This window comes from Schistocerca gregaria, chromosome 4 (assembly GCF_023897955.1).
Source record: "Schistocerca gregaria isolate iqSchGreg1 chromosome 4, iqSchGreg1.2, whole genome shotgun sequence".
Classification (NCBI taxonomy): domain Eukaryota; kingdom Metazoa; phylum Arthropoda; class Insecta; order Orthoptera; family Acrididae; genus Schistocerca; species Schistocerca gregaria.
Genome location: NC_064923.1, coordinates 406,711,624 through 406,737,218, shown reverse-complemented (window position 1 = coordinate 406,737,218; position 25,595 = coordinate 406,711,624). Strand labels below are relative to the sequence as shown.

General features: G+C 41.8%; 1 protein-coding gene across 2 annotated transcripts in view; it reads right to left on the bottom strand.

Moving 5' to 3' along the window:
• The window catches only part of LOC126266911 (forkhead box protein F1-like), a 231,691-nt gene extending 209,587 nt beyond the window's left edge, over positions 1 to 22,104 (bottom strand). Inside the window, exon 1 of one of the 2 annotated variants that reach the window (XM_049971590.1) lies at positions 20,618 to 22,104. In XM_049971590.1, coding sequence (XP_049827547.1) covers positions 20,618 to 21,929 — 1,312 coding nt within the window. In that variant the 5' untranslated portion in view covers positions 21,930 to 22,104. The remainder of the gene's footprint in view (positions 1 to 20,617) is intronic. The other variant, XM_049971591.1, reaches the window with a different exon arrangement.
• Positions 22,105 to 25,595: the final 3,491 nt, after the last annotated feature.

The following is a 25,595-nucleotide window of genomic DNA, read 5'->3' as shown; positions in this document are numbered from 1 at the left end:
TGTCGTGGTTTTTCTTCTTTCGTGCTAAACACTTGAATAAATATGGGGCCCAGAAGTTTATTTGAGACTAGGCAAAAGGTCTGTAATAAAGGTTACACAGATTGTTACCATCGGTAAGACCTTGATTTACACAAAGCTTAGGAAATGCGACGATCTGATGTAGAGAATAGTATGACTGCCTAACAGACGACGCTCTGACGACCGAGTATTAGCGGTATAACCAAAACGTCGCGTACAGACGAAGTGCTGTAACTTACTCACTTATGTGAGTTACGAGCTGTGACTGGTAAAGTTCAGAGATGGCAGTCCCATCATCAGTCTTGCTGCAATGTGCAGGTACTCGATTCAGGGACATAATAAACCTACGTGCATTACTCAGTACAGCCTCGGAAACAAGACGGATTGGCGGGATACGACTTGAGTAAGAAATAGGAACAAGAGGAAATAGTTAATGAAGCTTTGAAAGGTACCATCTCGAACGTTAGGGAAATGGCTTTTAAGTAAGCTGAATCAGCTAACCATTTGAAAGAAATGAAATAGATTTTGTAGCAATTACAGAAACAAAGAAGAAAACATCTGGAACCAAATACATAGACGAGTACATTATGATCTACAGCGGAGTAAAGCAGGAACAAAGACCAAGTAAAGGTGTTGCCAACTACATTCATAGAATAAGGGAACATAAAATACGGGACTACGAACATGTAAAGAACGAATTGCACTAGCAGGAATTAAAGGTCCAAGAGGAATCCTAAGAATAATAACAACTTCTGCCCCAGAAGAAGGAAAAAATTGACGAATCCAAGCCCTTTTACAAAAAGTGATCTTAAACGGATAGAATAAAAATCAGTTCTTATGGGAGATCTCAATACCAGAATTATAAATATACCAACTGCAAAAAATACTATGTACACTTGGAGGAAACGTATGTAATGAAAACTGAAAAAACTCAGAGATTTTGCTACCTTTAATCACTCAAAAATATCCAATAGTGTCTTTATGAAGAAAGGGATGCACAAATTTATCTGGCCAGCAAGCGGATATAGCTATATATAGATTAACCAATAATAAATTAGGGATTTCCTGCACATGTTAGAGATACAAGAGTTTATTGGGGAGTGGATATTGGATTAGATCATTTCTTATTGATGTCAACAATTGACGTCTATGCAAAATGTAAAAAACCGAAGAAACCATTTATAGATCAAAAGGAAGCTCATTTTCTTAAAGTTTACCTTGTAGAAGATAGCACATTAAGAGATCTGTACTAAATGCTGATGACAAAAACATTAGCAAATTTGGGAACGGTAGAAGACTTGGAAAAACATTGGAAAAAAGTTAAAAACACAGCTGTATCAAACATAGCCGTTAAGTTACTAGGGAAAAAAAAGCAAATGCAGGAAACATAGAAGAGTAAGGATTTGGACGCCAGAGACGGACGGGGCAATTTAAGAAAAACAATCAGCTTTCAAGACCTATGTAAGCAGTCCCACTATTGTAAAGTATAATGAAAGTAAATAGAAGAGAAATTATATATATATACAAAAACTGTGGTATTAAAAAATAGAAAGGCACTGGTTTAGATGTTATTAATGTGGAACTGTGGAAATATGGAAGGTTATTCCCAAATATAAGCCTTCTTCACATATTTATTCAATGTTGGAGAAATACGAAAGTGCGAAAAGACTTGGTGAGGGCGAAAATAATATGTATCTTTAAAGATGACGATAAAAATAAATATATTAACTATCGAGATATAAACCTCCTGGGTTCAGCCTATAAAATATACGCCAAAATCCTGGACGTAAGTCTTAAAATTGTCACGGAGAAGTTAATGTCTGAAGAACAATCATATTTTAGAATACGACAATCAAATATTGACAATGTTTTTACACTGCAACAGGTTATAGGAAAAGCACGAAAGCTCAGTAGGAAAACCCATCTTTTTTTTCTTGGAGAAAGCATTTAATAATGTTGTGAATAGAGAGATGCTATGGAATGTCGTGACTGAATGAGGTTATACATCTTACCTCATAAATGTTATTAACAGTCTATACACAAACACCGAAATTGTTGTAGAGATGGGAAATATTACAACAAGGTCAATGAGCACAATGATGCTGGGGTACGACAATGATGCTGGATTTCTTCAACATTCTTCAGTATACACATACAGATGAAATTATCAGCAAATGGAAAATGTTGAACATAAATAGAGTTACTTTAGATCGTGGCACTAGACTAAATATAATTTTATTTACGGATCACTTAACTCTGATTACAGGGAATGAGGACGACCTAGAAAGGGAGTCTGTAACTTGTAGCTGATAGCCTCAGGTGACAACCTCACATTATCGGTACATAAAACGAAATTGATGGCATTTCAGGGCGGACTATTAGTAAGATCTAAGGTAGTCTTCAATAATAAAATCTTGGAGCAAGTAAAACATTTTAAATATTTAGCATGCTACATTACTTTCCAATACAAACATGACGTGGACCAAAACATAAATTTACTTCCATATGTGGAACCGTCATAAAAACTTCGAAAAATAAAGCTGGGAAATAAACCCAACTGAAATTTTATAAAACGATAACAGAACCAGGCCTGACGTATGGGAGTGAAGCATGGGCAACGACAAACACCAAGAAAGTAGAATACAATCTCAAGAAATGAGATTTCTAGGAACAGTGAACGGATGTACAAGGGAAGGTCGGATAAAGAAATGAAGATAAAAGAAAAGATTTAAAAATATGTAACTTAAACGAAAAAAAGAAAAAGAGGAGAAAATGAAAAAAACATATGGACCCTAAAGGAGGATAAATATTCCCGGCAAAGGCTATAGAGTGTAGCTACGCTGAAACAAGAGAGGTGGGAAGACCATACAAGAAATGGAGTACCGTGACAGGCAATTTGGCTAATACATGAAGTGAAGAGAAAGAAGAAGAAGAATATATAGTCTCCCGAGGCGTACAGTTGTTGCAAAAGTATTGTGTTAAAATATAGAGTTCATATCTCAATTTTCATCATAAATGTTACCTGACTTGAGTTAATCAGGCAGCTTCTATATCATTACACCAGTCGGAGAACCACATCATGTCTGGTTGAGTCAAGCATTGTGTACTCGTCGTGCATTAGCACCGAGAAGACATCGTAGGATTGAATCTTGAGTGGTCTTTTGATCAAATGAAAACGGTGTAACGTCTAACGCTCACAGTTACTGGGGACACCAAAGAAACGCCCTGTCCATATGGCACAAAATCAACGAATTACTTGAAACCTCTAATGTTTCAGACTACACTTAAAAGTGCTTCTCAGTTTCTTTCTTCTTCCTAAGCTTATAGCAAGGCAGGAATTTAGAAAACGTGGTCGTAAGTAATATGTACAAACAACTCCGCTGTGACCATTCCTTTTACCTGCGGCAACTAGACCCGTAATACATTGTTGTCAGGTAAAACACTACTTCTGCAGATATTTTATATCTAGCCCAGAATTTTTCTGTCAATAAACAGATTAGTATCCAAGTGCTTGAGTAAGATTACACACTATCAGTTGACTGAAGTACGTGCAAGGATGTGTTTTTTAATTATGGGATTTTTTAAATTTCTTCTCATAGCATTAGCGAATGCACTGTGTCAAAATTTAGTTTCTTCGACCATGGAGTTAATAAACAGTTTCCATCCCATCTACTACGCGAGGGAGTATGTGTAGGACCAGAATGTATTCAGATAACACAATAACCATTATTACAGAACGATTGTTACGATCGTCTTAATACTTCATAATTGGTACTGTATATCACTGACAGATCGAAATTGGTACTTTAGCTGCCTGCAGCTGTGGCTATCTGATCACTACGTTTCACGTCTCTTCTTCATGTAACTTCCATATACTTTCTCATTTGTTACATGTACTTTATCACCTTCTTGTACTTCTGTATAAATTATTGCTGATAGTCGTAACTTGGAATCGTCGTAGTTGTAGACGAAAGTCATCGTAGTGATCAGTAGCGAGCCTATGTTCAAAGCTATTAGTTGCTACGATTATTTAAAAATTTCGCGGTATTCTATCTCATATTATTCCTGCATGCAATTCAGAGTCAGACAGTACGACACAGAAGTAGCAGAGAACTGCACTCGATGTTTTTATTTAGTTATTTTAGAATAGAAAAGAAGAAAATCGGGGCTTGAACATATTTTAAGTGTTCTGATATACAGTATTAACAATAGGAAAATGGCAGTGTTAGTATTTCCCCTCTTCCAAATGGACATTTAACACTCAAATAAACATATGAAAGGTAATTTCGGAGTTCTTTCCTTGTGATCACATTTTTTATTTTGCCGTCCTGCCATAAACATAAGCTGCAGAAAATAAATGTTATGTGTCTACTTATAATGTTGTTTTACAGCCGCAGCTTCGTTGATTCACTTTATAAAATGAAGTTTTTATTAATTCGGAATCCCTTACACTTATTTATTTACTATAATTACAAGATGATCGATCTTTTCCTGGCGAGATTGTGTAGTTCCGTATTGCCACAATGTGTACAAGAACAAAGAGCGAATGATAAGAATGGAAGGCCAAAAAATGCCTCTTCGAATTGAAAAGAATGTAAGCAGGGATACAGTTTTTCATTTCTACTTTTCGACCTGTACATCGAAAACGTAATGACAGGTATAAACGAATGTCTGGGTTACACTTCAGAGTGCAAGAATATCAATGATAATGACCCCTGATGTGCTGCTATTCTCAAAAACAATAACAGAATTTCAGGTGCTGCTGAACGAACTGCGCGGCCCCTCCCGCTGGAGGATCGAGTCCTCCCTCGGGCATGGGTGTGTGTGTTGTCTTTAGCGTAAGTTGGTTTAAGTAGTGTGTAAGTCTAGGGCCGATGACCTTAGCAGTTTGGTCCCTTAGGAATTCACATACATTTGAACATTTGTTGAACGAACTGAGCAGTCGAGTAATCGCAGGATTTACTTGACAGTTACGCAAAGAAAGACGAAAATTTTGAGTAGTAGAAATGAAGTTAACGACAAATATAGCATCAAAATCGGTGGCCATGTAGCAGATGAAGTGCAAGAATTCTGCTACCTGGGAAACGAAATATGTATGATGGGTAAACAAAAGAAGTCTTAAGAAGCAAATTAGCACAGGAAAGGAGAAGTTTCTTCGCTGAAGAAACCTACTACTATCAAACAAAGGCCTTTATTTGAGAGAGGCAATTCTGAGAGTATACTAGAACATGGCTTTTTGTGGAAGTGAATGGACGACAGCTAAATTGGGATGAAGACGTTAGCACGTGAAACAGTTGGTGGGTGTATCAAACCAGTCAGAAGACTGTTAACACACAAGGATGAAGAAACCTCCAACTATACGTCTTTTTTTTACGTTCTGTCAATTCGAGGAGAATTAACCATCACTGACATAATTTTACAAGTATTCAGGGCCCAACGTACGCATTTTGCGTATCATTGCTAAGAATGCAGAGGGTTGCTGTTGTTTTTCTCCTTTCTTTCTTTGTACATCTTTATTTCTATGTCTTTTACTGGGTCAGCTATATTGAGGCATACGTTATATGATAAAGTTTGCACACATACAAGTTGATCTACAATTCAAGAAAAGCGAGATTCAATGTCATTCAGGTAACCTGATGTACTTGTTTCTTTTCTTCTTCTTTTTCATGTATTTTCCCCGTATCTGAACAGGGTCCCCCTGTTAATTTTCGGATTTAGCAATGTTAGTGGTAGAGGGTGGCCGGATCCCGTTCCTGTCGGCACCCCTTCTCTACCGGGACGGAATTTGTGTAGCCCGACAGTCTGCGTCTAGCGCTCGCCCACTTGAAAGTGTGCGAAAGTTTTATAAATGTTTGCAAATCGTATAAGTCAGCATGGCGTGGGTACCAGCCCGGTATTCACGTAGCAGGATGTGGGAAACCGCCGGAAAACCACACCCAGGCTGGCCGGCACACCGAGCCTTGTCGTTAATCCGTTGGGCTGATTCGATCTGGGGGCCAGCGCGCCTCCCCTGAATCCTGGAAATGGCGAGCTGGCGCGCGCGTGTCTATACGGATGGGTCAACCTCATTCATTTATTTGGTTTCCCAAAACTGCTTATAGTGAATGCTTAGAAGATTCATTCCACAATGTCATTGCAAATATCCTAGCCTCCCAATTGTTGTCAATTTCAGCTTATGTCCTGTCTCTAATTGCCTGAGTATCGACGGGAAGTCACACTCCGCCATTCACTCATCGCTTCTCCACACGTTCATACAACAGAGACGGAGGGAGACTGATGTTACGGCGGTGTTTTAGTTAAGTAGCCATAACTGAACATGAGGTGAGTGATTCTAATCCCGAACCTCCTTGAGCATATCCGCTTGTCACTCAAGGAACCCACTTGCGAAGAAGAGTGTATTCCTCTCCTGGAGTGTCCCTGCCGTTCACTGTGCCGCATTTTCCTGGCTATGAACCTAAATCTTGGCAATAAATCCGTCGTTAGGATTCCACGTTGGCTCATTTATTCAGTATGAACTGTCTTATCAGGCGATGCCTGACTTCTTAGTGGCTGCTCGAGATGTGATGTAGTGCAAGAGATATTTTCTCCCTCTGTACAAATGTTCCAGCAGAGTAGGCGCCAAATCTTAATCTACAGTTTAGATATCTTGGTAAACGCTATAAGGAGTGCAGCTGGTATTGTGACACCAGAAAAAAAATCATAAATTGCGCTTTACTCCTTGTTCAGGGATCCGAATGAGTTCTCTCGCAACGTTCTCCCTGTGGATATATAAGGGTCCGACAGTTCTCCACATGGAAAGCTAGTTTGGTGCCTTCCGGCAATTCCATTTACGAAATGAAATATTGCGCTAAGTGGAGTACCACGTTTAATGCGTCCGTGTGATTCAGTATGGATGTTTATCCTAAGAAAAGCGATCTAACTCCGTTAAGGACAACATTCTACTGTGAATAGGATATGGCCATCCAATAAGCATCGGCTAAACGAAAGTAGTGGTATGTCTGATCACATATGTAACGTTGCTGGAGATAAACACAGCAGTTTAAACGGTTAGGGAAGTGATTAATGATCGGCATCAAATGCATAACAAAAGAATTTGGCAATTTCATGGGAGGAGATAAAGTTACGTCACGAAGGTAAGATTGTACAGCACATCACTTCGTATCATTTTTAAATTGTCTAATTATTCATGAAATAATGTGATGTGCGAAGAAATTATTGTTAAAAGTGAAAAATCTCAGTGTTACACAGACGTGGGGAAAGCAAGCGTTCAGTTATTGTCAAAACCATTAGAAAAGAGCGTTGCGTTCCATCGTAGACTCAGGATCGCAAGTACGATAGCTGTACAATGTCGGAATTAGGTGAGTGATATCTTTAACTGTGCATATTAAGTTAACTCGGGATGAGTCCGTGTTTAGAATTAACTCAGACGAAAGACACGTTCCTGGCGGTAGCATTGTCAGTGGAATATTAGTGTAATGACTTTCAGATAGCTTGCGGAAAACTGAAATTGAAAACTTTACAGTTCGGTTAACAGATTCGTTTTACAGAAGTAAGCGGACGTCGGTTACGGGTACAGACAACAATTATTTATGCGAAACACAGCACTACAGATTTACGTTTTTTTTATTTAAGGAAATGTGTTTTGTAAATAATTGATTAACTAGATTCACAGATGACTCACCCATTTGAGTAGCGTTGAAGGGATAGTAGGTCGTTCAAAGACTGACTCCTAAAAAAAAAGAAAAAATCTCCGGCTGGCCGCATTTCAGTTTGTCATTTTTGGATCGTAGATGACAACTTCAACAAAAGCAAGTAATACAGTTAAATGTATTCCTGTATGTGAATCTGGTCTACTAAAAAACTCAGTTATTAAAAACAAAATGATAAGATTATTTTACGATCTGACATGTTGTTATCAGATACTGGCACAGTGTCATTCTGGTCATCAACCTTAACACTGAAGTTCTAAAACTTGCCAGATGTCTTAGTCATCGCAGCATAACGGCTGCATCCCATGTGGCCAAAGGTTTGTCTTACACACACGCCTCTGCTATTCTCGCCTTCCAACACCTCTTCAACTATAGTTTTATTACATTCCGATGGAAAATACTGAAAGAGTACTTCAAAATGACAGCTCCTCTCTTCCTTCGGCTGATTAGGGGGGTATACCTTAACTATTTGAAGCAGATATTATCATTCGCTTCTCGAAATTTGCTACGGATTTTTTAACCGTTCTCCGAAAAGCAACCTCAAATTCTACATCTGGCGTTAAACTTCGATACAAAAATGTTTTGTTACTTAAACAGGCTACGTTCGTAGTCAGCAAAAGAGTATATCAGTCAAACGCCAATTAAAGAAACCCTAAAAGCCAAAGAAAAACAAGGAAATATATTACTGACGTATAAGCTCTTTAATAAAACTGAAGATGTTGGAACATAACCATTTTATAACCTGTTTCTTTTTATCAATTTTATTTTATTTTTGTCCTCATGTGACAGGACAGTGATGTGCCACATATTCAGATTTTGTTGATACTTATTAACTGCACTTGTTAAATCGCAGATAATACCGAGTACTTCTAAAGTCAATATTTCCTTCACACAAATGTGCGACAGAATTTTACTTACAGGCTATGTTTAGCATGTGCACATGAGTCGTTGACAGTAACTTACTAAACTTCGATGGGTTAGTTTTGAAGGCTGACCTGTTTTTATTGTGGAACACTTCCACGTCGATGGGGATGAAATAATGGTGATAGGGACAACACAACACCCAGCCCCTGAATGGAGACAATCTTCGACGCAGTCGGGAATCGAACCCGGGTCCTTAGGATTGACATTCTGTCGTGCTGTCCACTCTGCTACCGGCGCAGAGAAAGGTAAGTGCCTTATCACTATTATCTCAGCTTTGTGTTCATACGTGCAGAGAAAATACCACAAGAAACTATGTCATGAGAAACAGAACGCGAAAGGTTAGAGTTCCGTGGACACCGATATTATCAGGAACGCCAGGCAAGATTAGGCTTGGCAGGGAATTCGAATGCGGCCCTCTTGAGGAAATATAAAACATTAGTTTGTTTGAATCAGATTACTCTAAGAGATGATTTACATACTGCGTTCATTTTATCATTAGTTTTTCTCCTAATTTGCAAAATAATAATTAAATTTGTTAGTAATACATCGACATCATAGAAAATTGAAAAATAAATTCCTTTTAGTTCATTGCATAAATACAACTAGTAGTCACTTAAGGTAACACAATTTTACCATAACGGGTTTGGAGTATTAGTCCGTCTTCAGTTGAAACAACAACCAAGAGAGGAATAACTCGATAGCATTTGGTTAGCAGAGTACTGGTATGCTCGAATGCCTTTCTCGTAATCCATATATAGAGATACAACACTACAAAAATAATACTATAAAATGGTACGAAGACGTGAATTCAGCAGTAGGGAAGGAATATGGATGAGAGGTTTGAGGGAACAATTCAGGGACTAGAAACCGTCAACAAGACGTGAATCTGATCAGTTCCACCTGTTACTAGGAGCGTTTACAAGAAGGGCTCACCGAGGAGATAACTGGATTCACAGACGCGGCGACAAGTTCGTAGCAGGTTGGTATACAACGTATGTAAGCAAAATAGTGTTGATCTTCCTGAAACCTTTCGTGCAAAATTAGAGCACCGGAAAGACACACCGTATATGTCACGAACGAATCATGTGAGTAAGATAAGAGAGATTAAGGTGTGCACGGAAGCATACAGATTGTTACTTTCCACTCACTCAATACGTGACTACAGTAAACCAGTATGTAACTAAAGATGGAATGAACTATCCTTCATCAGGTACCTTTTAGTCACTTGTGGAGTATATGTGTATGTGTAGATGTAGATGTAAATACATCCACAGTGGAATTATTTATTTTTCGATTGTCTCTTTAAATGCTGCAATTATATGCAGCATTTCTGACAGTGGTATCCTCTCTCTTTTTTAACCCTTTCAGACCTGAATTTTTCCTGGAGGAAGGAAAATTTTTATTTATGCAGTAATGCTCTTAGGTGATTTTTTAAAATGATATTAGGTAAAGATCTGTACAAAAATATGTACCCGTTTTCAGAAAAAATACTTTGCACACTTGACTTCGTTTTATAGATTAAAATAACTAATTATGAAGTTTTCCCTATTTTAATAAATGGTAAAATGAGCATTCAATAATTACCATGCAAAATGACAATAACAAGATTAAATTACACAGTGGAATGTACTGAACCAACCACATCGGTGTATTCTAGTGGTCACGAGCTGCAGCGCACTGCTACACTGACTTGTTGATATTTTCATAGTGATGCCCAACAGTTGGCAACACTTTCACGTGATGGAAAGGTTGAACGTTCACAAATGTGTACCTTTCCATGGGAAAGAATATTTGTGTTGCAGCGAAGACACAGTACAAGTTAATGTCACAACTGTAGCTAGAAGGTCTGAAAGGGTTAAAGCAATTTCATAGCTACAGACAGTGTTAGCAACTACACAGAGTTGCAAAGCAACATTCGACATGTGTTGACTCATACATTTGCTTTAGATGTGAACTATTTGATCAGATTTCGTATGTTCGTTTGCTAATGATATACAGTGTATGAAAAAAAAATATGTTACAAAAATGTAGAGTTATTAAAGGAAATAAAAAAGCAACAGTTTTTTTTTTTATATGACACAAATATCACAGGTGCATCGCTTTTTCCCCCTTGCGGTTCTTGAAGGGTTTGACGCAGCATTCACAATTGTTTTCCCTGCTGCGTATGCAACACGCTGACATTGGAATCTGATTTGCAACACAACTACATCTTACTGCTAGGAAGGGTAAGTTCTCGTTGCTTCGTTGCTGCTAGCAGTATCCACGTCCCTAATAAATCATTACATTATTACTGTTCGTCTTATGTTGTGTTTACATGGGAGTTTCTAGTGGCGTTCACAGATTCTTGATGGCTGCTTGCACTGTTATTGAGTTAGTTGACGTGCCTATCAATCATGCAGTACCCGAACAGCAAGGCGTACGTATGCAGTTTGGTTTTCAGGGAGGAGTTGCCAAATCATGTCACATTCTAAAGACTTGATGGCCGTGTTCGTGAAAAAGAATTCCTTAAACCCGAGGGACTGGAAACTGGTAGAACTCGTTGTATGCAAACTGCTGAGTTTGAAGAACTGAGGACAACCCCAGCACCGCACATGATTAAAAGCCAGTGTACTAAATATCTCCAAATTCAATGTGTGGAACGTCCTGCACGAGACGGACATGCACCCAGTCAAGTGTCAGAAGATGCATGACGTGTGAAAAATGGTTCAAATGGCTCTGAGCACTATGGGACTTAACATCTTAGGTCCTCAGTCCCCTAGAAATTAGAACTACTTAAACCTAACTAACCTAAGGACATCACACAACACCCAGTTATCACGAGGCAGAGAAACTCCTTGACCCCGTCGGGAATCGAAACCGGGAACCCGGGCGTGGGAAGCGAGAACGCTACCGCACATGACGTGTGAGCTGATGACTTTCGGCAGTGGGTGGGATTCTGCCAATGGTATTAGATACCAATTTGTAATCATCCCTGACTTCTAAATGTGCATTTTGTTTACTGACAAAGTTGCCTCCACGAGGGAAGTAATATTCAACAGCCTTGTCTGTAGGAGCTGGAAAATCCTAATGCACTTCGTGTGCTCCACCATCAACAATGATTTATCATAAATGTATAGGCTAGTATTGTTAACGACCTTCTGAATGGGCCGTAATCTCTGCCTCAGACACTCGGTAGAGGAAATTACCGCATATTTCTCCTTGAAGTACTACGGGAATATTGGTGAACGTCCCTCTATCTGTCAGGCAACGTCTTTTATTCAAGCGCGACTGAGTCACACTACATTTCAGCGTTGAAATCAGAGAACATTTATATTATGTTTTCCCCAGTAGTCAGATTGAAGATATAGCGCCTGTACCGTGGCCACCATGTTTTCCTGATGTCACTTCCATGGGTGTACTGTTGGGGGAGGGGGGCCATAGGGACCATTTTGTGCACGAGACGCCAACTGGTCCTCCAGAAGAGCCGAGTGCCAGTTTGGTTGAAGCTGCAGCCATTATTCTTGAAACAACTAGCTGTTTAGAGGTTGTTATACATTCATTAGCACGCAAATGCCAGTTGCGCATTATCGTTAACGAATTTTCAGCAACATCTCCAAAACAACATTCATCACCTGGCAGTTTGAATACCGTCTCTGAACATCACTTGCAGAAGAAGGACATAGAGGAAGAAAACGGCGCAGCTGTCGAATCTTTAGCGCATAAAAAAAAGATTCTTTTTGCATACCTCTGAACACTCTAAAATTTTGCAAATGCTGTTTTTTTGTACATTATGCTCTTATTAACAGTGTGTGCAGACATAAATATTTCGTAAAAGTGGCAGGTGAAACCATTAGCAGCGGTTATAAAGACAGATGTAGTTTTAATTTTTTTTAATTATATAGCTGCTATTTACTTCACGTGGCCTTACATGTACAATATCGTTACTGGTTCATTGTTGGGAAGGAACTCTAAGGAGTCGATTGTAACAAAAAAGTCAAGTTTTGACGAAGAAACCCATTTATCACACGGTAGGAAAGAATTTCGGTTTTCGGAAGCACATGACACCCATCATGGCCACCAGTCCTATCGGCCGCTCCCCTTCCAGAAGAACTTATGTTCCACCTGGACATTTTGTGAACCACTGGTGTATAAAAAAATGTAATCCGAGTGGTCAGTAGGTTATGTCTGCTGTCTAATTATGCTGCTGTATTTATAACTGACGTTGGTTTGGAGGAGCAAACTATCGGTTGAAATTATGTTAGACGCTTCGTAAAGTTGAGACATTCTTGTTTAAGACTGAAGGAGAGTGGTCTGACCTTTGCAGTGCCACACCGATCATGATACTTTAGATGGTGGTGTACCTTTTTACTTCCTGCAAAAGCACTATGACGTTTTGTCTGCAGTTCACGTGGATATAGCGTAACAAGAAAAATATGTGTACAAGTTAATACAACTGGGAGTCCACATACTTTAGCAGATGATTATATGAACGGTTTGAAACACAAAAATCTCATAACTGTACGTTCTAATCTCAGCACTTTCCTAGATACAGCTTTTTAAAAGTGTTAGAGAAACTTTCAGTACATACAGCAGTAAATTAACAGATCGTACCTTGTGTTTTCTTGTCATTTTCTACCTCATAGTACGTGTTAAAGAACTGCTCTGCTATCTTCAACGCATTTTTATGTTCGTTATAGATACTGCACTTCGAACATCACTCTTTAAATTATGCCATAGTGTATAAGTATTCTAGTGGAGAACAGGCGAGCAACTTTGGTAGTAAAGCAAGAATACCATCACTATTGTCCGACTGCTCAGTTGCGTGGTGACGTGCACGCCTCCCATGCAAGCGGGCCCGTGTTCGATTCCCGGCTGGCTTAGAGATTTTCTCCGCTCAGGGACTGGGTGTCGTGTTGTCCTCATCGTCATCTCATCCCCATCACGGGCGCGCAAGTCGGCCAATGTGGCGTCGAATGAAATAAGACTTGCACTTGGCCGCCGAACTTCCCCGAACAGGGGCCTCCCGGCCAACGATGCCATACGCTCATTTCCATTTTTACCGCCACTATTGGTCTGATACCAAAAATGTGTTTTACTGAAATACAGCTCGTATATAACCGCTACGGAATGTGCAGTAGTTCCACTCTGTTGTAAGTCCAAACAGATACTGAAGGTACCGCTTAACGAAGACGCAGTGTTCCAGACAGCGTTGTCTCGCTAACGATTGTATACAGAGCGTATTTTGGGTGATGTTTTCTCCTAATGATATCCGACAACTTCGAACAACTTTCCTCCTGGTGCACCTTGTGATCTGTCTGAGGCACTGAACCTCGCACAACACATTATCTTTATGATGGAACTTAATTTTTTTTTTTTTTTGCATGGGGGTGTAGTTAGTAGCACATTACATTATTGATAGTTCGTTATATTGCATCAGCTTCCGTTAGGTATGACAACGAATGCTCTTCCTATTGGAGCAGATAACCCCCGGCGTGCCGCAATGCTTGGTACTGGGTCCATTACTATTTCTGTATTACTTATGATAATGGTCTCGACTCTTATATTCATAGAAGCAAAATAATTCCCTTTGCTGATGATATAAACATGAAATGAAGACGACTAGAGCTATCGCAACAGAGTGTATTGTGACATATTAAAAAAAAAAAGGACTGGGTTTCTGAATACTGTCAAATGACGTACAAACGAATAGTTCGTATAATTTTCTGTACAAGACCGGCTGCAACTTCGAACGTCAACAATACCACAATACCGGTGAATAATGAGGAAGGGGAGACATATTTGATACGGAACCTTAAAAAGAATCAGATGTGTATATTGGTAAAAACTTAAAATGAAAAATTATAGTGTCTAATATACATAAAATAACCGACATCATTTTTCTCGTGACTGCTAATTTGGCAAGTCAAATGTCAGAAAGACAGATGCAATCACTAAGTACTTACTGTCAGTTCCACACTCATATCAAGCAACAACAGTGTGTGTGTTTAAATGTCCGTAAACCAACTTGCAATTAAGTGGGCACACTATAAAATGTTCAACGTTCTCCAAGCAACAATTACACATCACCATAAATGTAACGAACACCATCAGAAAAGACTTTAGGACAACAGCAAGAGGCTCTACAAAACCCAAAGGAATATTTTAACAAACACGAAAACAGGTGAGCTGTCACACGTTTGCGGCGTATATCTAGCGGAATAGTGCTGGCCTCTTCCACAGAAACAATCACTAACGAAACAGTCTCTGGTAGAGTAAGTCAAAGCAACAGGATATTAATAACAGTAATTCGCACAAAATAGCTTAAAAGTAAACAGACCGAACTCATTTACCGCTATTAACTGCTACAGCTCCCGAACTGACGTAAAAATGAAAATATTTGCTGAAAATTAGAGTATTCACTTCTCTTGATTATTAAAAACTCTCTAAAGATGCCTCCCATTGCCAGTGAGACATGTTTTGGTAATGAAAGCAACAAAATTTAGTTGCAAAATACGGCTAATTAAATAAATATTCCACTCTAAGTGTAAAAGCACAGTCGTTAGTTACTCATATTCGAGTTTCATCGATCATGTTCATGGTAGCTCGCCAAATGTGGAACTTGTACACCGGTTGAAAAGTAATACATTTTCTCAGTAAATAAACTTGGTATTTCTAATTTCCCACGTAAGGTTGTGGAACGTACAGAGGACGCTAACAGGAATCCAAGTCGAAGGTTAACTATTTTCCTATAACCGTAACAAACATTAAGAAAACAATGCGCTTACAATGTTTCGCGTCTGTGTATTGAAAGAGCGGGGAGGACATATGGCGACTCCTATTTACAACAATTGTCGTTGGTTAACCAATGTGCTGACAGTGATAGCCAGTGCTGAAGTACACATGAGACATACAGTATCCACAGAATACACTTCACACTCGGTCTCTCTTCTTCCACATACGGTGAGTTTAAGACACACTGACGCCAAGGATAGATAATAATCTACAGCACACCTGAGTAAAGATGAAACAAAGAGTGTGCTATACCTACAGCGTCAAAATTACGGGTTGTAGAGGATGCTAAAGTGAAAACGTTAAGATGGACATGCTAAAGTGAAAACGTTAAGATGGACCAACTTATACTTTAAAGCAAAAATTTAAATCATAGAAACTGCTTAAAGTGATGGGTGCATGAATACAACTGGGCACACATTTCTGCCATGTAATTTCATATGTCCCTGGTGTTTGTAGCACAATGAGACAGGCAGCCACGAACCTGTCAACCGGTTCTGCTGTGGTTTTTTTCGCGATTTCATACATGAACGACAGCGTGGAATCCCTCGGAAAAAATGCACACTGGACACACGTCACAGTCCACTGTTTATTGTTTCTCAAGGTAGCTGCGCCAGCGTCGATGCAGAAACGTACACACATCAGTTTACAAACACGTGATTCAAGTCCACTGGAGACCTCGTAACACCTGAAATACTCATTTACAACTGCAGGTCTCTCATCTCTGAATACTCACAACTGAATACATGGCGTCTTTATAAAACCGTGGTCCCTGATAGTAAAGTGAAAAACAACCTGAGTTTGTAGTTTTTTTTTAAAGTTTTGATAATTAATTTCGGTTGGGTGTAAACTAATGAGTGTTGCAAAGTGCATTTTGCCCTAAATGGCGAGGATGCAATAGAGAACTACGAGAACGTACAAGGAAAGTTATATGTCCAACCACGTGACAACTTGTGCACCTGTCAGCGATCTCACCTAACTGGAAAATACCTTCATTATAGGTTAAAAATTAAAAAAGTAATAACATAAATAAAATACTAAAATTATGTGAACATAATATGTGACATTAACGCACATGAGTTGTTACGAGATATGATTGCAGTTACAAGATATGAGTGGTATGATAGGTAATCAGTAGCTGAGAAGGGAGTGAAATGAAATTGAAGCTTGTTCCAGATGTTATTCAATGCATACACTAAGCAAGCTGTAAAAGAAGACAAGGAGAATGTAGCAACAAAAAATTTGCGATTTGCCAATGACATTGTAATTCTGTCTGAGGCGGCAAAGGATTGCAAGAACAGTTGATCAAGATGGATAGTTTCTTCAAAAGAGAATATAAGATGTATATCAACAAAAGTTAATTAAATATAATGGGATGTTGTGAAGTTATATCAGGTGATGCTGAGGAAATTAGATTAGGAAATGAGACACCAAAAGCAGTCGATCAGTTTTGCTAACTGGGCTACAAAATAACTGAGAATAGTCGAAGCAGAGATGATGTACTCATAAAGTGCAGCGCGGCAATAGCGAGAAAACCATTTGTGGGAAAGAGATATTTTTTAACATCTCATCTAAATTTAAGTGTTAGGAGGACCTTTCCGAAGATGTCTGTACGGAAGTAAAGCGTGGACGAGAAGCAATTTCAGCAAGACGAGAATAGAAACATTTGAAAAGTAGTGTTATAGAAGAATACGGAATATTTGGTGGGTGGGTGGGATAATTAATGAGAAAGTACAGAATCGGGCTGGTGTAGAAAAAAGAAGGTGGCACAACTTAACTAAAAGAAGGGATCAGTTCGTAGGACAAATCCTGGGGCATGAAGGAATCGTCAGTTTACTAATGGAAGAAAATATGGGTGGGGGGGGGGGGGTGGTAAAAATTGTAGGGCGTGATCAAGGGATGAATGCAATAAACACGTTCAAATGACTGTAAGACCCGCCCACATGTTGCCAAGATTGCTTCGAGTACGCTGCAGAAGTTTGGCGGGGAAGCCCTTACACATACTTCTTACCGTCCCTCGTGGCTGTCGATTTGCTTCGGATAAAGAGGTGCCCACGTGGGTACGATCATGGTTCCGTAGGCAACAGAAAACAAGTTTTCATGAATGCACTGGCCACTTTGCCTCACAGCGAGATAAATTGATTAACAGTTATGGGGATTACTTTTGAAATAATAAAGAGTTTAATTTCTTTGTTACCACCTGTCTCGTTTTCATTTGATTTCCCCTTGTAGTTCTGCTGGAATAAGGACGTCTGCACAGGAAAGCTAAATCAAACCAGTCTCCGACTGTAGACAGCAACAAGAGCAAATATGTGTGATTGTATGGGAAATCAATGGAAGGCTCCCACAAAAGTGCGATGTATAAATCAGTCTGAGCTTCGAGCGTGACACTGTTGTGTTTTTGTTTGCTGTATACAGCTGGCCGCGTAGATTACTATCTACCCCCGGCCATCTTCAGTGATGAACAATTTATTTACACGGTTTCGGAATGAAAGCCACATCAAGCATCCTAAGTTTATTAGAGAACACCATCGTTTTCGTAAAAATTTTAACATATCATGAAGATATTTCTTAATTTATATGAAGACGCTGACATATGCTCATGTTGTCACGTGGATAACCGCGTAACATTCCTGACAATATCGCATGTTCCGGAGTTAATTCGCGAATTGTTGCATAAATGTCGTTTTGCAATATTAGTTTTGGACTGGGGATGATCATCGATTGGGCCGAAAGCGATTATCTAAATAAATAAATATTCAGTAGCGTCTGCATAATTTTGGCCCTTAGTCTTGACAAATACTGTGTAGATGATACACCAGTATGAATGGGGCGAAGTAACGTTGTGGGAGTGGTAACGGTAAGGTAGGGGTAAGCACCAAAAGATAAACTTTCTTCTTCTAGATCTTCTTCTAGCTGTCACCAATAGTTTGTCTTACTTTTCACGTTGCTACAAATCACTTGTTACGATTCACTGGTTATCATAGTACAGCACAGAATCGATACAGAAAACGATAACAAAATTATTTACAACATATTCCAGCACGAATCACATTGCAGATCGTTGTATACTCACATTTCTGCAAGTGAATATCGAAACATAAAACTCAAAATAAATATTCTCTAGAGATCATAGAAGTACAGAAATATAATGTCTTGCTAGTCAAAGGGCATTACCTGTTTGCATTGCCAATCAAGGTTGTAAAGCATTATGTTTGAGCAACTATACGATTTCTGGAATGTACCTAGTTTGTCGACATTCAGAGTAACAAATCTGTAAATAGAACAGCCTACAGGCTTGCTCTTGCTGGAAGATTATTTAAGTATTTTTGCTGTTGCTTATATATTACTAGCCAATCTGGGCCCTGTACCAGACTGGACTGATAGAGGGAACACAACAGAGAAAAAGACGAGAAGCGTGTTCCATCAGAAGTTCGATAAGTAAACACGAACATGCTACGAGAGCACGTATCCAACTTCAGTGGCAGACGCAGAGAAGAGGCGTTGAGCAGAATGGAGTGGTTTAATATTAAAACTGCGATAGCGTACGTTCCTATAGGAGTCAACTGAAATATTGGTTCCTCGTACGTATATTACAGGAAAAGATAACGGAGATAAAATTATGAAGATAATAGATCAAACGGCGGGCACCAACAATCGATCTTCCCGCTTTCCACTTGCGTCTGGAATAGGAAAGGGGACTGGTGACAGTTGTATGTATAGCACTGTCTGCTACAGACTATAATTTTGTGACGCGGTGTGGATGATGTTAAAAAATATTCCATAATTTGAGAGACAACAGGTGGACGAAACCAAGAAATGTTGAGTAAAGGCTCTAAAGTGCATACCTTAAGCACAAATTCATCTTCACTAGTGCGAAACACATCTCTTCTACTACAAGCTCTTTGCTATTACAGAAGGGCTTACATAATGCCATAAACACATTATTCCTTGCTATTACGTACCACCTGCATTTGTGAGTTATATCCAGAGGAGATGCTCAGCATGCAGTCAATTCACAGTGCCGCATGCTTCGTACAGAATGATTGCGATGTCACGAACACTCTGAGAACCCTCAGGTTCGTCGCAGAAGCGCTGGCAGGCACAGATGACGCGTACCTGTGGTGACTTGCAGACACCAAAGATTTCTTGTGTCCCCAAAACCAAATAACCGTGGGATTAAGATCGAGGAGCCGGCCGAAGTGGCCGTGCGGTTCTAGGCGCTGCAGTCTGGAACCGCGCGACCGCTACGGTCGCAGGTTCGAATCCGGCCTCGGGCATGGATGTTTGTGATGTCCTTAGGTTAGTTAGGTTTAAGTAGTTCTAAGTTCTAGGGGACTAATGACCGCAGAAGTTGAGTCCCATAATGCTCAGAGCCATTTGAACCATTTTTTTTAAAGATCGAGGAGCGAGCTGGCCAGCGTACTGGACTTCCCGACCTATCCATTGGCCATTAAATGATTGTGTGAGATGTTCTCAGACATTTCAGAGGAAATGGGCTGGTACTCTATCAAGCAAGAACTGTATCACCCAGGAGTGTGAATACGGTTTACGGTAGTAGCTGTTTATCGCATGTTGTATCATGGAATAGTCCTCATGTGTTTACTGATTTATGTAGGTCGTTCCGTAATAACATAGAGCTTGAAGTAGCAAGATGAAGGGTTTCTAGTTGTTAAGGTGTGGATTTTAGAGGCCATGTTTATTGGACAATTTTATTTTGTTTTGTTGCAAAGTGCCACTTCCTAAACTAAGGAACTCTTGATTCTAATACCCTGTATGTGTAGACATATGAATGACGTCAGTGTCATACGGTGTTAAGAAGGAGCAAATAACAACAAACTTGTAAACGAAAGGCGGACAGCTGGATATATCCAGGAAACGATGCAAACTTGCAAGTGAATGCATGCAGGATGTGAGTCTTAGCGACCGATGACCTCAGCAGTTTGGTCCCTTCGGAATTCACACACATTTGAACATTTGATGAGTCTAGGAGTGAAAACGCATCGTAGAGAAAGAAAAAAAGTGAACGACGCAGATAATTAAACTGGCTACTTAAAGAAGACGAAGTAGACTTGCTTACCACTGTGTGCCTCTTAGGATCAGATGTGCGTTCTCTAAAGGTGTCGTGGGACGAAATGAAACCGTGACTTGGGCAGATAATTGTTTGAGTCTGGCAGTTCCCGCCCGGCAGCCCTTACCGTGCTCGGCGGCCTGCAGCGCGTACTGGTAGGAGGCGTAGGGGTCGTGCGGCGAGGGCCCGGGCGCGGGCGGCGTCAGCGGCTGGTGGTCGGGCAGCGGGCTGAGCGGCGGCGGCTTCATGTAGGCGTTGCCGTCGCTCGTGGCGAACACGCCGCCCTGCATGGCCCACGCGGCCGCCACCTCGCGGTCCGAGCACGCCTGCTGCTGCTGGTGCTGCTGCTGCTGCTGCTGCTGGTGCTGCTGCTGCTGCTGCTGCTGGTAGGTGAGCACGCCGCCGCCGGCCGCGCCGCCGCCCGCGTACTCGTAGCCGTAGTGCTGGGGGTAGGCGCACGCGGCCGCGTGGTAGTCGGGCGCGGCGGCGGCGGCGGCGGCGGCGTCGTAGTGCGAGGCGGCGGCGGCGGGCGAGAAGAAGCCGGCGGCGGCGGCTGCGGCGGCGGCGGCGGCGGCTGCGTGGTGCGGGTGCGCGTGACCGTGCTGGTGGTGGTACTGCGCCGCCACCGCCACCGCCGCCGCCGACGGCTTCAGCGCCTGGCACTTGCGCCGGAAGCCGCGCGGCCGCCGCCGGAACGAGCCCTCCTCGAACATGAACTCGGACGCGGGGTCGATGGTCCAGTAGTGGCCCTTGCCCTGCCGGCCCAGCCCCTTGGGAAGCTTGATGAAGCACTCGTTCAGCGACAGGTTGTGGCGCACCGAGTTCTTCCAGCCCTGGTACGCTCCGCGGAAGAAGGGGAAGCGCTGCTGCAGGAAGCTGTAGATCTCGCTCAGGGTGAGCCGTTTGGCGGGCGAGCTCTGGATGGCCATCACGATCAGCGCGATGTACGAGTAGGGCGGCTTCTCCTGCCGCCGCACTCCGGGGTTGCCCTTCTTCGCCGGCGGCTGTTGCTCCTTGTCCTGCGTCTGCTGCTGCTGCGTCTGCGGCTGTTGCTGCTGTTGCTGCTGCTGTTGTTGCTGTTGTTGTTGTTGTTGCTGTTGTTGCTGCTGCTGTTGTTGCTGCTGCTGTTGCTGCTGCTGCAGAGCCTCGACGTGCAACTGCTGCTGCAGGTGGTGCGCCTGCTGCTGCTGCTGCTGCAGCTGCTGCTGGTGGTGGTGCGAGGTGAGCGCGGCGTGGTGGTCGAGCTCCGGGAGCGCGCCGGCGCCGGCGCCGCTGAGGATGACGCTGTGGTGCTGGTGCAGGTGCAGGTGGTGCAGGTGCTGCTGGATGTTGATGGTCTGCTGCAGCACGGACGCGTGGTGCTGCGGCTGCGGCTGCGGCGGCGGCGGAGGCTCGTGCGCGTCGGCGGCGGGCGCCGGAGCGTCCTCGCTCTTCATCATCTCGCTGGGCTGGCGAGTAAACAACTGGCGGCCGGCCGCCGGCCCTGCGCGCGCTGCCCGCGCTTTTTGTGGCGGGGGCGGACGCGGAGGCGGGCCCAGCGCCGCGGTGGGCGTGGCCTCGCTCTCCCCTCGCCGTCCCTCCGCGTCCGGCGACGCCGACGCGCGCTGCTAGCATGGCGGACGGCGACGCCGGCCGCTCGGGCTCCCGTCCGAACCGTCACTTCCTTTTCTTAGTCACTCGTCAGAATGAGGACGGGAACCACATTGATAAATAACACCTTCTCTTTTTTTCGGGGCACGTTTCTCCCCTCTGAAGCAAGCTCCTACCAGTGTCAACCGTTAAAACATTCCAGGCTCTTATTCCGTGGACAAACGAATTTGTTCTAGAACCCAAACGCTTTTTCTTTATCTAGGGAGGAAATCTTCGACGGATGTTGTAGCTTTTATAAATGCCCAATTAACACACTAGTCCGGTATCTATTCATGTCGTTTCCTTGCGCTGCTACGTAGAAGCGTGTCACATGTTTTCAAAATTCGTGATGAATTGGTTCTTGCCGGCTGCTGTCGGCCACTATTGCTACCCTCTCACCGTCGTTCACCCTCATCCAGAGACCACTCAGCTTCACACCCTCCTCTTTTCGACTGAAATTACTTGCGTGCTTAATTATCTCCACATAGACTGTTACAACAATAGCTCGCAGCAGTCAGGACCTGGGTCCTATCGAATCTAATCTGGTTGTTTCTCAGCTTCAAGACGTCTTCTACAACACCTTATCTATGTGTTTCGTCTTCTAATGTTTCTGTTACGTTTTTCCAGTCAGTTCTGCATCATTATTTTGTAGTACGCATATACACATTTACACAACTACATTATATTCTCTAAATTATTTTTTTCAGGGATTTTAAGCATCCTTGATAGACCTAAATGTTCCTGTATCTTTGAGGTGTGTTTGTAGACTACGGCGATATTCCGTGTCGTCAATAGTCTCTTTCATTAGAACGACCGCGTAGATTATTCTGTTAGAAAGGCGAACCATAAACTCCATTTTATTATCAGATGCACCATATCCAGTAAAGAGACTGCCTAAACTACCGTTCTCCGTCCTTTCTTGAAGTGTTGCGTGGCATTGAGCCCTCACCAGCTAGGATTCACGGAGTATCCCCAGAAAATTCAAGGAAGGGCAGCTCGTTTTGTACTGTCGCAAAACAGTCCAGAGAGCGTCACAGATATGATACGTAAGTTGTACATCAGTCATTCAAACAAAGGCGTTTATCGTTGCAGTTAGAACTTTTTGCGAAATTGCGATCATCATCTTTCTCTTCCGAAAGCCAAATGTTTTGTTGGCACCAACCTGAAAAGCGAGAAGTACTCATGATGGAATACATGAAGTCAGTTCTCGTAAGACAAAAATTACATGTTATTTCTCTCCCTGACAGGAAAACTTTGGATATCGCAGACGGCAAGTGTATTACTAAGATATTTATGTAGCAGCCTTCAGTCTGTTGTTGTTTCACCCGAAGAATATTATTTAGTCAACTACGTACTGGAAAGATATTTTAATTTAGCGCCGAAAAACTGTGGTTCGTAGATTTCCACCCTCTATCCACTTGCATTATTATAGCATCGGCCTTTTTTCGTGGCTGATGATCTAAATCCCGGTTCAGATTAAGAATAGTGTGTGTGTGTGTGTGTGTGTGTGTGTGTGTGTGTGTGTGTGTGTGTGTGTGTGTGTGTGTGAGGGGAGTGGGGGTAGGGAGGGGGGGGGGGTTTCAGTATGTTAGTAGCGATAGTACATTTCTACAAGTTTATTCCGAGGTCGATCAATCTGAAGTAACTAAACATATAGGCTCTCCGCAGCCTAATCTACAGTGCTTCGATAAGGGCACTTAATATATCAGTACCATTTTCTCTCCTTTTCTATTCCATCGGCAGGTATTTAATCGGAAGAACGACTGTGGTTTCCTCTAGGTACAAGTTCAAATAATTATATTTTACTATTTTCCTAATTACTCGAGTACTTGGGATGATGTAATGTCTTTTTTCGTTCTCCTTGGAATGTACGCTGTGGTACATTTGAAGGTAAACGTTTCAGTAATACGTAACGTCATTTTTGTACCGGCTTTCACACAAGCTACCAGTGTCACCTATCAGGGTGCTTACAGACATACGCTCGTGAGCATCCAGCCTGCAGAACATACTAGATCTGCACGTATAGCTGTTCCCCTACTACGAGTGAACTGTCTTAACTATAACTAGGAGAATCGGAGTTCAAAGATAAATATTTTATCACAGTATGAGAATGAAGTACAAGAAGCATCGACACCAGTGGTCCAAAATATGAATTCATTTTCTTTTCTTCCATGTTTGGGTCGTTCCTCCAGGAGTCATCAAAGCTTTTACAGAAGCTTAGTTCGAAAACCTGACGTAAAGAGAGCAATATTTACAGAATTACTAACATTTTGCAAAGTACTGTACACTGAAAAGTTTTTAAAGTCATCCGGGTCAGATCACTGAAGCGAATGCCTGAAGGTTTCCTTCGACGGATCACATACGATTCCTCCCCTTTTTCTCTTCCCCAAGACATTTATTTCGGCCTCGGCTGGGTTTCAAACGTTAACGATGTCGACCACATAAAGTCAGTGCTGGAAATACTTCCTGTATCTGACCGAGACCGACTGCATTCTGTAGATAGGAAAAGTCTCGTCCACATTGCGGTTATTAGGTATGGAGTACCAGCTAGATATAAAGCTGTAGACAGGAGACTATCCACTGTCATCCACCTATCGGCATTTTCCCGATTAAAGGCAAACCTCGGATATCTAAATCGGAATGCGGAGTCCGCTCCTATCAAATACGTGGGTAGTGACAAGTCCATTGCGCCTTCTCGCTGGTAATACGTCTTCATTCTTGCCTTTTTGAGGGAGCTTTTTATTTCTTACAGCATCTAGCTTTTTACAGGGAACCAGAACACAACTAAAAAATATAATGACATTAATTTCATGTGATGCCCTTCACTAGCACAATTTTGGTTACCTTGGTCACAACCGGCCTTTTGCACTGAAAAATTCCACAAATGTTTTCGGCAATCAAAGTAATAGTTCGTAGATGTGCTTAAGTTTGTTAATTTGTCTATTTGGTATCTATTTGGAAGGTAAACGCGAACTGAATGTTTAAGTGTATCTGCCGCACATCCTTACGTAGGCTCTGCTTTCTGGGGTCCCCAAAATGTTAGAAACAACTGTGGCCAGACGTTGTGACCGAGCGGTTCTAGGCGCTTCAGTCTGGAACCGCGCGACCGCAACGGACGCAGGTTCGAATCCTGCCTCGGGCATGGATGTGTGTGATGTCCTTAGGTTAGTTAGGTTTGAGTCGTTCTAAGTTCTAGGGGACTGATGACCTCAGATGTTAAGTCCCATAGTGCTCAGAGCCATCTGGACCATCTGAAACAACTGTGACGAAAACTGCTGTTGTAAAATATAAATAATCATTCAGCGTTACGAATAATTTAGTTTCATCACAACAGCACTAAGGCTGAAATAGAAACTTATGTTACACTTTCTTGCTGACGGTGTGTACCGTGAACGGCAATTTACCGTTGAGTGAACTCATTGCTAACAATGTTGGCAAAGACAGAGCTCGCGAAACCTTTCAAGATAATCAGTCTG